A 17,320-nucleotide genomic window follows, 5' to 3' on the forward strand; every position below is an offset into this window, starting at 1 on the left:
GCTCCATAGGACGCACACACATTTCCCCTTCATTTTTGGAGGGGGAAAAGTGTGTCGTATAGAGCGAAAAGTACGGTAGATATTACTGAACTACAACCCGCATCATCACTGACCATAAGCCATGCAGAATGCAGCTTATTTGTTTAAGAGTTTTTATACCTCTTGGCTAACAACACAGCATACAGTATAATTTAAGCAGGAATATAAAACAGGTGTAAAACCATATATCCATTATAAACACAGCAACACTAAGTCTAAATTCCAACCAGCACCATAATATTCCGTATAAGTTGGAAGTCCAGCGACATCTAGAGGACCACAGATTACCCACTATTACACTAGAGATTCTTCATAGATTGCATCCGCAGTGCTGCCCTTAACTACTCTCCGAGACGTGTATCAATTTCTTGAAATTATTTATACACTGTTATGAAAAGTGCTCAGTGTGGTTTACTGTAAAATCCATTAAACAATAGAATCCAGCGGCATTAAAAGTCAGCACAAAGCTTAACTAAACAGATTGGGACAAACGGCTGGCATCCATAGCAAACACTTCAGTAAACAGGTAAGTTTTCCACATGCTGAAACTGCATCACTGTAGGCATATGACTCATTTAGTTTTACAAACACATGGCTATTAGTGAGAAGGAAGTCAGCCCAGTTCTCCTTGTCCATGAAAGCAGACTTTTAAGGTGAAAGGACACTATTTTACCTTCCTGCCGCAGCGGTACCTGTTTATCTACTTGCACTGGTGTGCTTTCGAACTGCTAGGTTGGCAGCCGCCGGGACAGAGCAACGGGAGCTCACCCCGTCATGGGGATTTGAACCACCGACCTTCTGATTGGCAAGCCTAAGATTGCTTCTGGGCAAGAGGAGTGGTGTTAGGTGGAGTTCCTCAGCATTTTGGGTCTGAGCGATTGTCTCCCAACGTTGTTGCACAGCTGTTCACACAGGCCACGTGTGCAACAGGGCATACAGGAACTGAAGAAGGAAGTGCTACAACTGCTGCAGGCTTAGCCCAGGAAGTCATTCAGTCATCTGAGGTTCCTGTGGTTGGCCAGCTTCCCTGTAACTGACCGCTTAAGCCTAATGGGAATCTGCCTTGGCTCACCTCACATGCTCCTTCCTTCGCTCAACAGAGTGTGAGAGTGGGCCACTCATTGTGCACCAAATCCACTTAGGTTAATGTGTAATGCTTATGTAATGGCTCTGGTGGTGTTGGGAAGCTATTCTTTCACTTACCGAGTGTCCGTGCTGTGGGCAAGATGCTTTCAGAGCTGATCATTTGGGACGACTTCTTACAATGCATTATGTAACTGGAGAGGTGGAGGACAGAAACGCTTTGTATCGTGTCAGTTTTGTGTAAATGGCTGCTTTTCCTGTCCTCTTCATAACACAAGAGCAGGGCTTCTATCTTTTCCAGTAAGTGGGGCTGGAAGGGCAGAAAGCAGTCTTTTTTTGCAATTGGTTTGCTACTATAGCTGGAGTACAATGTATGCCTGCTGTCTCTGCCTCGGTACTAAATGCACCATTAGAAACGACCCTTTGAGATTGCTTAATGCTACTACTTGGCAACTTCCAATGAAAGGATACACGATCAACTATGCTCAGCAAAGATGACTTTGCTAGCAACGTTAACTTTCAAATAACTTGGTGCTTGGAAATTTTTGCAGATAGGGGGTTCCAAATAAGTTGTCTTAAGCTTTTATCCCTCCCTAGCAGTTCGAAAGCACGTCAAAGTGCAAGTAGATAAATAGGTACCACTCCGGCGGGAAGGTAAACGGCGTTTCCATGCGCTGCTCTGGTTCGCCAGAAGCGGCTTAGTCATGCTGGCCACATGACCCAGAAGCAGTACGCCGGCTCACTCAGCCAATAAAGCTGTCCAGAGTTGTCCGCGACTGGACCTAATGGTCAGGGGTACCTTTACCTTATGCTGAAATGTGAAAACTGTGGGCAGTATCCAACTAATTCGTTCTGTCAGCACAAGGGTTTCTGCTTACATAGTGGAACACCGTCCCCCCATGGACCCCCTAAATCTGTTATGGGTTTCCCTCCAGAGCAGATTTGCAGCGGGTGTGAGATGCACATGGAGGAAGGGGAAGTTCCTTTGTGCAAGTGGAAATCCTTCTGCTGAAAGAACAAATTAGTTGGATTCTGCCCTCCCACAAACCCCCATAGTTTAATGTTCCATAGAAAACAAAAGGCTAGCATGTATAATAAATAAAGAGACACTTGATTAGTATACCTGGCATCCCCATATTATTTGATTATTCACATATTCCAGCCCTATATGATGGATCGCAGTATCTATGGGCAGTATAGAAATTGTCAGTGGCAACAGATGCTGAAGAACCTTTCTTTAAAAGGAGCATGGTGTTCAGCTCTTTACAAAGGCTCTCTCCTGATTAGAGAGTCATTTGTATGTTTACACAGAAGCAAGTCCTGCTGTTTTCAGCGGTGCCTGCTTCCTAAGTAAGTGTGTGTAGGATTGCAGTTTTAGACAGTTACCCACATGAGTGGTGCCTGTTCATTGATTGGCTAAATTTGCTTATGAGTATAAGCAACACATTTCAATCTTGTGTTGGACTGTGACTGCTCTGCAATATAGGTGCATACATCAAAAGAGGCATTCTGTCCTATGTGCTTTTCTTAACATAGTGGTTCATACCCCTGTTAATGTATATAATCTGCTGTGAGGTAATTGGGACCATTTTTTTAAAGTCTTATCAGAAGATATTAGTTGCTTTAAGTTTAAACCATGCAGTCCTACTCCCTTAAAACCTACATCGGTTTTAAAATGGCAAATACTGAAATGATAAAACATAAAGGGAAGTTGTTTAGGGAAGTTTTTTAATGTTTGATGTTTTATCATGTTTTTAGTATTCTGTTGGGAGCCACCCAGAGTGGCTGGGGAAACCCAGCCAGATGGGCGGGGTATAAATAATAAATTATTATGATTATTATTATTAAAGAGACATTTAGGAGGGGGCTTTTTGTTTTGTTTCAAGGAACAGCCTTCTGGAAGCACAACACACCCAACAGTATGCATTAACTCAGTGCAGACAAGCGCTTGCCGAATTGCCTCTATCCATTTTAAATTACTGTAATACTTCAATTAGTTTAAAATGCACCGTGACTTCTTCTTTTTGTTGCAAAGCTGCTGTGCATCTCCATGTTGGAGGAGCCACCTTTTGCCAAGTTCATTTATAACAGAAAACAATACGACATGTGATTCTGTGACACATTGTGCATTTTGCTTTCCAAAAGCAGAGCAGTGATGAGTTTCTGGAGCCGGCTGCAGAAGCGGCTTTCCGTTTGTAATGAAATTCTTCTTGTTCTCAAACGGATCAACCGCTCTCAGAACCAGCAACGCTGCTACATTTTAAGCAGCTTACTTTGCTGGGATTGGCCTAAGTTCCTAGAAATGGTCTAACATACAACTAACTGGGTCACTGCTGAGCATGCACAATGCAGCCTGTCTTTTACCCGTTAAAGGATGGCAGATGAAAAGAGTCACATAGCCCACCAGCTTGCATCGGGTCCTTGATTTCCAGTTCTCGGTCATTTCACGTGACATTTTTTACTCCATAGATAATCTTGGATAAAGCACATAAATGGCCTATTAGGGGTGTCGGCGATTGCACCACAGGAACTTGGATTGGGCAGAAAAATAAAACTTGTGCTTCACAGACGTGCACTTTGTTGTTGTTGTTTTTGAAGAATTTATACCCTGCCCTTCAGCGGGCTTCCAGGCAGCTTTCAAAGTGAACATTTCAATACAGCAAAGATGAAAGCAGACATGAAAACACCGTAATATAAAAGAGCAGCATAAAGGAAGCGGGAGTAAAAACAAAAATTCAAAGCAGCTTAAAAACAAAGCAAAGATGATTGCAGGGTGGGGAGCCCATCAGCTAAGTTTGGCACATAGTAAAACCCACTGGAATTAATAAAACATGCCTAAGTTAATGAAATTCAATGGCTCTACTTTGTGTAAAGCTTTTGAAACTACTTTTTTGACTGGGAAAATAAAATATTTTTGCCTACTGCCTAAATGACACCAGATTAAGCTCTAGTTGGGCCTCCCTTCAGAGCCAGATTTAGGGCAGTGCGGTTGATTCCCTCGCACTGGGCACCAAGCTGAGGGGGGCGCTATAACTATGATGCAGTGCATGCGCAGAATGGAAGGCGAAAGGTAGGGACACCGAATTTTGGTCTCACAATGCACCACTGAAAATTGAAAGACCAAAGTCCACCTTTGCTCCCTTGAAGAGAGTATTCTGCAATTGGAGTGAACCACTGAGCAGAGCAGTCTGTTTCCCGCTTCATGTGGCCGCACATGAAAGCAAATTGTTCTGGTGAAGGGCTTTGAAGGCTGAAATCAACACTTTGACTTGAGCCCTGGAACAAATGGGGGAGACAGTGCAATTGACGAAACCACAGGCATAATGTGCTTTTGAAAAGATTTTATTTTATATGTTCTTAATCCGTTTAAAATGCTTTACATACGTGTCTTCTTTCTTTTTTTAAAATTGTATTCTTTTGCTGCCTGGTTATTTGCCTCCATTGGGAGAAAGGAAAAGATAGAAATTCAATAAATAAAATGTATATAGTACCATCTCTATATTTTCTTCTTTGCCAGGGGCAGGTCTGGCTGGTTTCTTTTCCAGGGAATGTGTGGTCTAAACTAGACCCATGGAAGAAGGATGAAAATAGAGACAAGGGTAGAGAAGGGGAGGAATTGTGTGATTATTTCAAGATCCATAATGTAACTAATATTGCTCAGCCCCAAGCCTAGATAAACCATGCTGCTTATTTGTGTCCAATGATGAAAGTACTTCACGATCATTTTCTCCCTGCTGCCTCTCCCCCAGTGAAATGATGGCTATTTATTGATTCCTTTTCCTGCAGAATTTGATGACCCATCTGCCATGGTGGTGCTAGCAGAGGAAGAGCTAGTAGTCATAGACTTGATGTCTCCAGGCTGGCCATCGGTCCAACCCCCGTACCTGGCATCTCTTCACTGTTCAGCCATCACATGTTCCCACCATGTCTCCAACATCCCTCTCAAGTTATGGGAAAGGATCATCAGTGCCGGGAGTAAACAGAACTCCCAGTTCTCTAATATGGTATGGCTTGCATGCATGAACGTTGGAACAGAATGAACGAGTCCCTTTCATATTAATACTGGATTTCACACTGCATCTGAAGTCCCACTTGAGAGATAGAAGGCACAAGCAAAGGATGATGCCGTTTCAGCAATGTAATCTTGCATTCCAGCCTGAGTACTCAAAGATAATTATGGACCCCAGACCCAAATCTGTTTGCTTATCTCATTTATTGCATTTATATCCTGCTTATCCCTCCAAGAAGATCAGATTGGCAAATGTGGCTCTTCTCCCCTATTATCTTTGTAACGAACCCTGTGAGATAAGTTAGGCTGTGAGAGACTAGCCTAAGGTCACCCGGTGAGCTTTCATGACTGAGTGGGAATTTGAACCTGATCTCCCAGGTCCCAGCTCAGCACGCTAACCATTACACCACACTGGCGCTCTTGTCCTGGGGCACTCTAGGAATAATGCATTTTTTAAGGTCTCTGCCTTCCTTGGGGAGCAAGGCCTTCTATGTTCACTGACTCTAGAGGTCCTGGGGTGCTCCAGTGAGATCTTGCAGGTCTTTCCAAGTTCCCATGACATCTTGCACAGGGGCATCTCAGACCTGGTGCGTGGAGAGGGCCTTGCTTCCCAAGCAAGACAGAGAGCTTAAATGCTCTTTTCGTGCTAGGAAAACGCACCACAAAAAGCTCTCTGCTTTGCTTGCTTTTAATTTGCGGGATTGCAATCAGCGGCCTTCAACAGCATATGGTTGAAATTGCTGAAGTGTTAAACACGTGTAGGATGCAATGTTAAAGGTAAAGGGACCCCTGACCATTAGGTCCAGTTGTGGCCGACTCTGGGGTTGCGGCACTCATCTCGCTTTATTGGCCGAGGGAGCCGGCGTACGGCTTCCGGGTCATGTGGCCAGCATGACTAAGCCGCTTCTGGCGAACCAGAGCAGCACACAGAAACGCTGTTTACCTTCCCACCGGAGCGGTACCTATTTATCTACTTGCACTTTGACGTGCTTCCAAACTGCTAGGTGGGCAGGAAAGATGCAATGTACTGCACAAGAAAACATGCTGAATTATATTGTTAGTTTGCCTGCGCAACTTGTCACAGAATTCAGAAATTTAATAACTTTAATTTGGGGGTTTTTGTGGCTCAGGGTCTGAGGATCTGTTTTTGCATGCAGAAGTTCCTAGGTTCAGTCTTGGGCATCTCTTCTCCGAAACCCTGAGAGCCACTGCCAGACAGTGCAGCTAGAAGAACCAATCTTCTGACCTCTGTTTTAAGGCAGCTTCTGTGCACCCCACCCTAATCTAGATTTCTGGTTCCCTCTGTTGCAAAGGACTCTGGCTCTGAGCTCACATCTAGATGCAGACAAGCAAATTTTACACGTTTTGTACACTGCTGAGAGATCAGAACACTTGAAGACAATATTCTGCACCCTGACAAAGTTGTAGTTGCTGTGGGTTCGGTTTCAGAAAGCCCCAATAGTTACAGTTTGCAAATATTTACAAGCTTTCTGCAGCAGCAGCTGCTTACAGAAAAAAAATGTAGGTTAATGGATTCCTCCCCATCTTATGTTAAACCTTAGCATAAGGAAATTGGCTAGTAAAACCTTAAGAATGTATGCCTTAATCCAAACAAAGCTTAATCTGCATAGATTTGGTGTTCAATGCTTTCCTGCTCCCTCTGTGTCTTCATTGCTTATGTACTTCCAACTTTGCATCCATTCTGTCCCAATTTCTGTTTTCCTAGCAATGGCCAATTAATGGAGGCACCAGCAAGGCTCCAGATCCTCCTCAGAGAGACTTGCTGCTTACTGGGTAGGTATGAAAACAGACGTTTTCCCTCTGGTTACCATTCTGGAGCTTCTGACCTCACGTTTTGTTTCCACCTCTGCTTAGTCAGTCCAATACAGCATGTGAAGATCATCATTTGTGCAACAGCCATTAAAGTGATTACCATTTTGAACTTGGGTATTTAACACTTCAATGGTAATGAACTCTTCTGAAGGCAGAAAGTTCCAAAACAATTACCTGTTTGTGTGCGTAGATGTGTATAAAAAGTCTCACATCAAGTGGATGGGATGGAACAATTGTTTCGTTTTGCCCCTCCATAAGTCTTTCTCTGTACGCTAAATAGGGCTTCGTTGTTGCTTTTCATCTGGAATTTAAAATATATGTATCCTTAATACTCCTGCAAGGACGAAAGAGGTTTCCTGTCAAGATCCCTGATAAGATTCTCCCAATTAATGGCCCAGGCATCCTGCCAGCCATGCTAAAAGGATAACATTAGCATACAGGAGCTAGAATACTCAGTGTCCCTGAGAACCGAATGTACTGATGTTGTGGAGAGAGGATTGAACGTAAGAGCCCGTCACCAGTCTTCGTAAAACCCAGTGGGATACAAGCTAATTTCTGGAATGTCGCTTGGTGTATTTCAAGCAGCAGTGATGCAGGGGGAGAATTCACGTTGATTCACCCAAGCAAGCTTGGTGCCTCAAGTGCTGCAGCATAATGTTCTGTGTTACTTATTTAACACTTTGTATACCACCCCGCAAGTTAACGTGGTTTTACAGTTTTGGAATAATGGCTGAGGATGTAAGAGGCATGATACAATAGAGAAGAGAGGTGCCAGGTTGCCCCGCAAATTGATGGAGGAGACAGAGTGCTCTGGAGGAGCCAGCCACTGGAACTTCGACACACAAGTCGTCGGACATTGTGTGCAGGGCCACCTCAAGATCGAGGGGGCCTGTTCCCCTTAAAACAAATACTGAGGGAGCCGAGGTGTCTTCGCCCCCCACCCCAGTTGATGCACCTGATAGGGAAATGGTAGGAGGAGGGGGGAAAGCCAGGTCAGGTGCCAGCCGTTTAAAACTGTTAAAGAATGACCAGGCCGAAAGGTCACCACAGGAGATTGCTTGAGGAGAGGGGAGGAGCCCAAATGGCAGCTGGTCCCAGCTGAGCTGATGGAGTGGTCCTTGCTGTCGACTGGCCACTGATGGGAGACAACATGGATCTAATTTGGCTGCTGCGAACGCATTTCTGTGTACGCCCATCAGATTATTCCTGTCAAGATTTATATTAAATGCTCACTGCAATTTATGTTCCTTAAGTTGACTTCACTAAGCTGGACCTAACAAGAGCCTTTTTAGAGCGATAGCCACAAGGAACTAAAGCTCTTTCAGCCTGACAAAAATATTAATAGCTTAAGTTTGTGTGGAAACATATATGGAGAGCAGTTAACTGCCTTGGGTGGTAGTCTTCAAAAAAGTCAGGAACTTCAGGAAAGTCCAGTAGTTAGTAGTAGTAGTTGTAGTAGTAATAATAATAAGAATAACAATAATATTTATTTATTTATACATACATACATACATACATACATACATACCCCACTCATATGGCTGGGTTTCCCCAGCCACTCTGGCGGCTCCCAAATAGAATATTAAAAGCACGATAAAACATCAAAAATTAAAAAGTTCTCTAAACAGGGCTGCCTTTGGGTATCTTCTAAAAGTCTAGGCTTCCCTGGTGGGCTTGGAAGCAGTGGCAGGCAAGCTTCCCCGAAAGACCCTTTGCCCACCATTGCAGACATTTCCTTGCAATGTGCAGACATCTGGGTATATAGTTTTCCTTTGTACTGGGCCGCAGTGAGGTTCTGCATGTGTGAGTTGGCTATTCACCCCACCAGAATCCCCTTTGGTGTGCATCAGTTCTCCAGCAGTCAAGTCAGCGTAGAAAGGGGATCACGAAGGACGAAAGTTTTGTAGCCGCCTGGGCTATCTGTATTTAAACAATTAGCCCAAAAGGATTTCAGTGGCTCATGTGGCAAATGTTCAGTGTGTTCACTTACCTGGAAAGTAAGCCGTGCTGCTGGTGTAATCTGCTTGCCCCCTTCATTTCTCTCCCCCCCCCCCAATCAGGCATGAGGATGGCACAGTACGATTCTGGAACGCGTCCGGCGTTTGTCTGAACCTCCTGTATAAGCTGAGTACGGTGAGGGTGTTCCTCACGGATGCTGATCCCAATGACAATCTGAACCAGATGGGGGAGGACGAATGGCCTCCGCTGCGCAAGGTGAGGAGTCCGTGGCCCAGCTTAAACCTTCCAAAGCCAAGGCCTGCTGAACTGAGCAGCAGAGAAGCTGCCCCGCAGAAAACCTTGTTTTGTGTTGATATGGTATTTTCTTTCTTGCCTGTCTGCCCTGCTAGGTTGGCTCCTTTGACCCTTACAGCGATGACCCCAGACTTGGGATCCAGAAGATCTTCTTGTGCAAATACAGTAGCTACTTGGCCGTGGCAGGAACAGCAGGGCAGGTACTGAAATGCACTTGGATAGGTTTTGGGGCACACTGCATCCAGTAACATAGACCTTACTTTATCTTTTGCCCCCATCAGTTGGGAAATGCAGGAGTTTGAACTTCCCTGCATGTTATGCCCTGTGTTCTACATAAACTTTTCTCCCAATCCTAGTGATCTGCGGAGTGTAGGAAGCATTCTGTACATGTTCAGATACCGTCATGTGCAAATTTCTTTGTACCATCTACACTATTGTAACTGCCAGCTGTGCAGCCAATCACCAGTTAAGCTGTTCTGGCTTGTTCATCTTTGGGTTTTCAGTTTGAATTTGTTCGCTCTCTAAATTATTGTGTTGTTTTGGCCAGCTGGATCCTGGTAGTATATACAGTCATACCTCGGGTTATGGACGCTTCAGGTTGTGTGTTTTCAGGTTGCGCACCACGCCAAACCCGGAAGTACCGGAACAGGTTACTGCTGGGTTGCAGCGCTTGCGCATGCACAGAAGCACTAAATCGCGCTTTGCACATGCACAGAAGCGCTGAATCGCAACCTGCATGGGCGCAGGCGCGGCGCTGCAGGTTGTGAACATGCCTTCCACACAGATCACGTTCACAACCCGAGCGTCCACTGTATAGTAGGAATGTGTGTATATATGACTTTATATGCGGCAGTGTCTGTATACCAGAACAAGTAGGGAAGATTAAGTTGCTAAGTTGATACTAGGCGAACCATTCCACTAGTCAGTGGACTGTGTTGACAATGCAAACTTTCTGGGCTAGTTTCCAGCTTGCAACTTAATTTTTTTCTATCTCTGCTCTTTAATTCCCTGTCAGAGAGCACCAAGGAGAATCCTTAGTTTTGAATTACTGATTTGGGATAAAGTGGCCCTTTCCATGGAAGACATTTTGACAATTCCTGCCTCAACACCACTGGCCTATTGAAAGCCTTTGTTGCTGTTTAGACTGTGGAAGACAGGGTTCACAGATGCTCTGCCCCATATAATTGGATAAGGAAGTTCATCTATGTCAAGGGGGGGGGGGCGGAATGGGGACAAATATGCATGTATTCTCCTGTGAAATGCAAAGCTTTTCAAAGAGCCTTAATTCAGGTTAGAAGATAGTTACAATTTGCTCTTGGGCTCTCAGCTGTGACGCGCCCATTCCTCTTCTTTTTGGCTTTCTTAACTTTGAACTGTATCAGATCACCTTCAATGTTGCATTTTTAAATTGCTGCGACCTGTTCAGGAACCTTAAGGTCAGGGCAGGTAATAAATCAAAATAAATAATAATAATATACACCGGCTCCTGGCATCCGAAACACACTCTTCAGAATACATTCCCACTGTACTTGTAGGAGTCATTCAGCTCTTTCAAAAAACCAAAACAACACGCCTGCTTGAGTCATGTGGGCATTGGCCGCAAATGTCAGTTCACATTGGATTGCCAAACGAGCTGCTTTGCCTCAGGGCTAGCAACTTGCCCAACCCACCTGTGATGAGAAAGGAGCAGCATGTAGCTTTCTGAATTATGACTCTTCTACTGCTCTTTAAAGACTTTGAATGGGTGAGTGCAGATCATCATGAACCAAATGGGTAACTCAGTCTGTTGTGCATGTAACTGCCAGGTCTCTCAAGCAAAATGTCCTGCCAAAGCTGTGGGCAGAGAATCTTGTCCACATTAGGTCAGAAATAAATGAAAGCAGTGGATAGATTTAGCATTGCTGCAGGGCAGAAACATAAAGACTATTTTTGCCAAGTAGTTAAGTGATATGATATTCATGAACGGTGGTTGTTGCTGGGTTTTTTAAAGTGGTGTTGTCCTTACATTCCATTGTATTTGGGTTTTGCTGCTTCTTTTGATTATATGTTGTGCCTATCACTTTCAAAAGCTGCCTTGAAAGTATCTGAAAAGGTGGGGTAGAAATAAATTGAAATAAGACTGCTAATGCTTCTTAGATTCATAGTGTGCTACAAGAGCCACTTGGTAAATGACTGCCTCTGTTGCATAATTACATAAGCCTACAACCTCTTTTCTTTTGTTTTACTTCAAAGTGCATCACGCTGCAGGAGGGTGTTCATACACTTAATCAAAAAGTGAATTGGGTTAGCTTGAACTCCCTTGCTGCTGACGTGATGTTGAAAAACCAGCGAGGAAGGATATAGGTGAAATGCAAAAGTATTCCTCAGTGCTTTCGAGGGTAAAGGCCCAGAGGAGGAAATTTGTCCTGGCCTTCATTCTTGCACAAACTCTGTGGGTTTTGCAATGCTAAGGTTTCAAAACACACTTCCAAATGACCTTCTCCCTTTTCCCTACCCTGCCCCGTCCAGGTACTCGTAATGGAGCTAAATGATGAAGAAGCAGAGCAGGTGGTTGACCATTCAGAGGCGGACCTCCTCCAGGATCAGGAAGGCTATAGGTGGAAAGGTCATGAGCGGCTCAAAACTAAAGATGGGCCTGTTCGGTTTGAGCCAGGCTTCCAGCCCTTTGTCTTGGTCCAGTGTCAGCCGCCAGCTGTGGTCACTTCGCTGGCCCTTCACTCGGAATGGAAACTCGTAGCCTTTGGCACAAGCCACGGTTTTGGGCTCTTTGATCATCAGCAGAAGCGGCTGGTCTTTGTCAAGTAAGGGGGTTACTTCCTGATTGAGATAGATAGATGATAGATAGATAGATAGATAGATAGATAGATAGATAGATAGATTGATAGATTGATAGATGATAGATGATAGATAGAGGTAGATAATGTTTAAATTGTATTCCTGACACAGTGTAGGGTTGGAAGCCGCCCAGAGTGGCTGGGGAAGCCCAGCCAGATGGGCGGGGTATAAATAATAAATTATTATTATTATTATTATTATTATTATTATTATTATTATTATTATTATTATTATAAAAGGTTTAGGTGAAAGTCTTGCATTGAACGTCCAGCCATTTTCAAAAGCCATGTGCTTAAACAGGGTTTTCCTGTCAGACTGGTGAGGCATAGTGCTAAGGGTTCAACCAGTGAACCGGAAGTCCTGGATTAAAAAGTTTGGGCAGGAAATTACTTAGGCAAAGCATTTTCCTCCCAGCCTTAGGCTTAGATCTGCAATAGCTTCTCCTGATCGTTTAAGCGAGCTCTCACAGTGGCCCTCCAGATGCCAGGGGAAGCTTGCAAGCAGGGCTGAACACAGCGACACTCTCTCCGCCTGCAGTTTCCTGAAAAGTGGCATTCAAAAGCACACTGCCGCCGACAGAGGCAGAGCAGAGCTATCATGGCTAGTAGCCACTGACAGCCTTTTCCCTCTCCTTGAATTTATCTAATCCTCTTTTAAAGCCATCCAAGTTGTTGGCCCTCATGGCCTCTTGCCAGAGCAAGTTGCATAGTTTTAAGTACGCACTGTGTTAAGAAGTTGTTTTGTCTGTCCTGGATCTTCCGGCGTTCAGCTTCTCTGGATGTCCTTGAGTTCTAGTGTTATAGGAGAGAGGGAGGAAAAACATCCTCATCCACTTTTTCTATGCGGACACCATGCGTCATGTTGTACGCTTCTGTCGTAATGGCTCTTTCTTGACTTTTTTCTCAAGTTACAAAGCCCCACTTGTGTGGGGGTGGGTAGGCAGCAGGTACCCCCAACATATTCAGGAATTGGAGAGTTGGAGAGAACCCTGCCTTCCTCCTAGCCCCCACAAAATGCTGGGATCCATCCCTGGCGGCCTGGGATTACTATACTCCAAAGCAGGAAGTTGTTTCCTGACCACAGCTTAGTCAACACTATTATGCTCAGGCAGGCGTGCTCTCTTGAAGTCCAAAGGTCTTCTCTTCTCCCTTTTGTTGCCTTGGGGGACAAAGGGAGGCTGAGCCCTCCCTTCCTCCTGATCATTATGGGGAGAAGGTTTTCCCCACAAATGTTACAGTACACTTCCGCGAAATTAATACTGGTGTGTCCTACAGAGTGATAAAAATCATCAAAGTAATGCATTTAAAGTGCTACGTAAATCCTAAATAGTATAATCCTTGTGGAATGTAAGGGCAAGGCAGTGTAGCACTGCTTTTGAAAAGGAAAACAAAAACACACCATCAGATTTACTTTGAATCCTCATGGCTGTTGAGAAACACCGAAATGGATTTTACTGATGGAATACCTTTAGAGCCTTCTAGGAAAACTTTAGTAATTGCCAACATTCCACAAAAGCAAATACTGTGAACAATATAAAGTGTGCAGTTTAGAATAGTTCTGGTTTTCTGAATGCTCTCTTGCCTGGTTTGAGAACTGCAGGCAAAAAGCAGCAGCATTGTCCCATGTTGCTTTACATCTGGGATGGCCACCTCAGATGATGTTGGGTTCCCAAGTCCCATCAGCCATTGCCTATGGGCAGGGATTATGAGACCTGCAGTCCAACAAGTATTTGCAGGACTACAGTTTCTTACCCCTGATGCAAAGCAGCTAAAGGCCTTGCCAATGCCTGTGAATGGTATTTCAGACCTCTGCGCTGCAAAATGCGGTAACACTCTTAATGGGCTTCCAATGTGTGGCTGCAACTTGACCAAAAAACAGTTTGGTTTAAAAAGGGAAACTGAGCCAACCCTGTTAATTTCCTTCTAGGTGTACCTTGCATCCCAGTGACCAACTGGCCTTGGAAGGCCCTCTTTCCAGAGTGAAGTCTTTAAAGAAGTCCCTCCGCCAGTCCTTCCGACGAATGCGAAGGAGCAGGGTGTCTAACAGAAAGCGACGAACTGCAGAGGTGAGGGGCTGCGCTGTCTCGGCTTCACGTACAGTGGTACCTCGGGTTACAGACGCTTGAGGTTATAGATGCTTGAGGTTACAGACTCTGCTAACCCAAAAATAGTACCTTGGGTTAAGAACTTTGCTTCAGGATGAGAATAGAAATTGTGTGGTGGCAGCAGGAGGCCCCATTAGCTAAAGTGGTACCTCAGGTTAAGAACAGTTTCAGGTTAAGAACAGACCTCCAGAACGAATTAAGTTCTTAATCTGAGGTACCACTGTATTCAGCAAAGCCTTGCTCTGGTGCCACGCATGACTTTAGAAAAAGCCCCCTTGTACAGTATTGGATCTCAGCCTTGCTACTCATGGCATTGATATGTCATATGAGGAGGAGATTTGGGCAGCTATAGGCTGATCCTTTTGGAGCAGAATTGTGCCAGTTTCCTGGAGTAAGGTGAACTTAGTCTTCTGCCATCATAAAGAGGCATAAAAGGATTCATTACATGGCCTTAAAGCATTCTCTTTTTCAAAAATAGTTTCTCTTCTTCAAAGCAAGCATCCCTATAAGAAATGGCTTTTTTTGGAACTGGCTTGACTTCTTTTTAATAAAACCACCTGACGCCAGCTAATATGCATATTACCGTATAACCCCCCCCCCCCCAATGTATAAGGCGCCCTCTATTTATGGGGACTCCAAATTGAGAAAAAGGGGGGAGATTGTATCCGTGTATAAGACGACCCACAATTTTGAACATCATTTTTTAATTAAAAAAAAAACCCTAGTCTTATACACAGAAAAGTATGGTGTGTGTGTGTATGTATGTATGTATGTGTGTGTGTGTGTGTGTGTGTATATATATATATATATATATATATATATATATATATAAAAAGATGCCACTTTATCATTATAATCTCATTTATCTGCCCACTTGAGAGATGCTAAATTGAATCCGGCCTTTAGTGTGGTGGTCTCTACACTTTGGAATGGTCTCCCTTACGTATTAGGCAATGTCCTCTGTTGTCTTTTTGACACCTACTGCAGACCTTCCTCTTCTGGCCTTTTAAGCACAGATCTTTATCTCAGTCTGTGTCTATACTGGAACTATTTTAACTGCTGTTTGCATTGTTTTTAATATATGGGATTGTTTTCATTTTCTGTATGGAATGGTTTTTATCTGTTTTATGGCTGTAATTGTTTTATTTGCTTTTATAAATGTATATTTTTTTCTGTTGCAAACTGCCCTGGGACCTTACGGTAAAGGGCAGGTAAGAAATCTAATAAAAGAAACGAAAAGGGGTTGTTTGCTTAGTTCTCGTTTTTGTTTTGCGGGCAGGTACAAGAGGGAATTTCCAGGCATGATCATGATGCATTGCAGGAGATAGAGCTAGCTCCTGTCCAGCGGAAGATTGAAGCGCGGTCAGCAGAGGACTCTTTCACTGGCTTCGTTCGCACCTTGTATTTTGCCGACACCTTCTTAAGAGACAGTGAGTAAGACCAGCTTCGATGTGCTTGAACAATATATTACACCCGCAAAGTAATGTACAGCAAAGTCTGGCCTGGGGGTATAAGGAATGGTCTTGCTTGCTTTCCCTTGGCGATATGTGAAACTTTGGCTTATGGGCTTTGTTATCTCTGGTCCAGGTTCCCGGCACTGCCCCTCCTTATGGGCAGGCACCAATGGGGGCACGGTCTATGCCTTCTGTCTGCGTGTTCCTCCAGCCGAGAGAAGAATGGATGAGCCTGTCCGAGCAGAGCAGGGTGAGTGAAAAGATCAGACGACTTTCGATTTAGATGAAATAGCTGCCCCCGAGATTTAGGATTGAAGGTACCTTTGTAAAATGCCCTGGTGATGAAACCACAGAGACTCCCATCATCCTCTGCCTGTTGGCCATGCTGGACCGGGGCTGATGGGAGTTGGAGTCCAACAACATCCAGAAGGTTACACGCTTCCCACCACCTGACTCTTAGAAGCCTTAGTGCTGAATGTGGAGTAGGGTATCAGAATCTGTGTGTGCATTCTGGAAGAGCAAAACAAGACACATTTCACTGCAGGACTGTACCAGCCCCCAGGTATGTGCTCTGATTCTTTTAGGAGCAGCATTTTTTGGTAAATAATGTGGTTTTCTGAAGGAAAACGGTCTTGTACATAAAACACCTACCTAGAAATGTTGTGAGCTTGGGCAACAGTTTTTACTTCATTTTAGCCTCTGTACTTTTTTGGAAAAGTCCTTAACACACCATAAAACAAGCCCAAGGGCTGTTTGTAAATGTTTCTCTCTGGTCACAAAAATCTGGAAAATATTTCGTGTTTAAAAGTCAGGAGGGTCATCCAGCAAGACATAAGAGATGGAATTCATTTCTGTAACCATATCTACAGGACGGTTATGTGTATTTTCCTTACGGATCTAAGGAAGGTGGCTCGGCAGCTTCCCCTTTGGCTTCATGTGCCATTAATCACAGTTCAACCTCCAATACAGAAGTAGGCAAAGTCCAGAGCTGCTTTGTCTTTTACAGAAACCCACCAAGCAGAGCAAAGTGTAAAAGATATGGAGGATTAAAACACAAAACAAAATAGGGCATCTTTGAGCACATTCTCAGCCTAGGAACTTGTTTTTAGTGCTGGAACTGAACTGAGTGCTCAGTGGTGTCACAAAAAATGTCTCCTGGTTTGGTTTTCTGCATTTCACAGTCTTATTTAGCCAGAAATAGTTGTTTTGTCTTTGTGGTGAAGCAACTGGGAGCCAGGAACTCTTGTTTATCATCGCTAATCATCTAGAGATCTACCACTAGACCCTGACCTTCATTTTGTCCCGTCCCCTCAATACCTATACTTGCCTTTGTACAGTGTAAAAAGTGGCTTTTTGACTGCACCCAAAGAAATAATTATGCAGTTTCTATGCGGCATCACAGCTTAAATACTTCAGTTCTCCTCTAAACTCAATCACTTTTTAATGCTTATGTGTGTGCAGTGGTACCTCTGGTTAAGAATTTAATTCGTTCTGGAGGTCCATTCTTAACCTGAAACTGTTCTTAACCTGAAGCACCACTTTAGCTAATGGGGCCTCCCGCTGCCACCACTGCACGATTTCTGTTCTCATCCTGAAGCAAAGTTCTTAACCTGAGGTACTATTTCTGGGTTAGTGGAGTCTGTAACCTGAGGCGTCTGTAACCCGAGGTACCACTGTATTGTATTTGTATCCAACCCTTCTTCCAAAGAG

At 44.1% G+C, this 17,320-nt stretch overlaps 1 protein-coding gene across 6 annotated transcripts in view; it reads left to right on the plus strand.

Annotated features, from left to right (window-relative positions):
* LLGL2 (LLGL scribble cell polarity complex component 2) overlaps window positions 1–17,320 on the plus strand; it is a 69,028-nt gene that overhangs the window by 41,307 nt on the left and 10,401 nt on the right. For all 6 annotated transcript variants that reach the window (XM_053375890.1, XM_053375891.1, XM_053375892.1 and 3 more), the window contains exons 11-18: window positions 4,909–5,126; window positions 6,858–6,925; window positions 9,025–9,178; window positions 9,313–9,417; window positions 11,726–12,018; window positions 13,979–14,117; window positions 15,436–15,586; window positions 15,744–15,860. In XM_053375890.1, coding sequence (XP_053231865.1) covers window positions 4,909–5,126; window positions 6,858–6,925; window positions 9,025–9,178; window positions 9,313–9,417; window positions 11,726–12,018; window positions 13,979–14,117; window positions 15,436–15,586; window positions 15,744–15,860 — 1,245 coding nt within the window. The remainder of the gene's footprint in view (window positions 1–4,908; window positions 5,127–6,857; window positions 6,926–9,024; window positions 9,179–9,312; window positions 9,418–11,725; window positions 12,019–13,978; window positions 14,118–15,435; window positions 15,587–15,743; window positions 15,861–17,320) is intronic.

This window comes from Podarcis raffonei, chromosome 2 (assembly GCF_027172205.1).
Source record: "Podarcis raffonei isolate rPodRaf1 chromosome 2, rPodRaf1.pri, whole genome shotgun sequence".
NCBI lineage: Eukaryota > Metazoa > Chordata > Lepidosauria > Squamata > Lacertidae > Podarcis > Podarcis raffonei.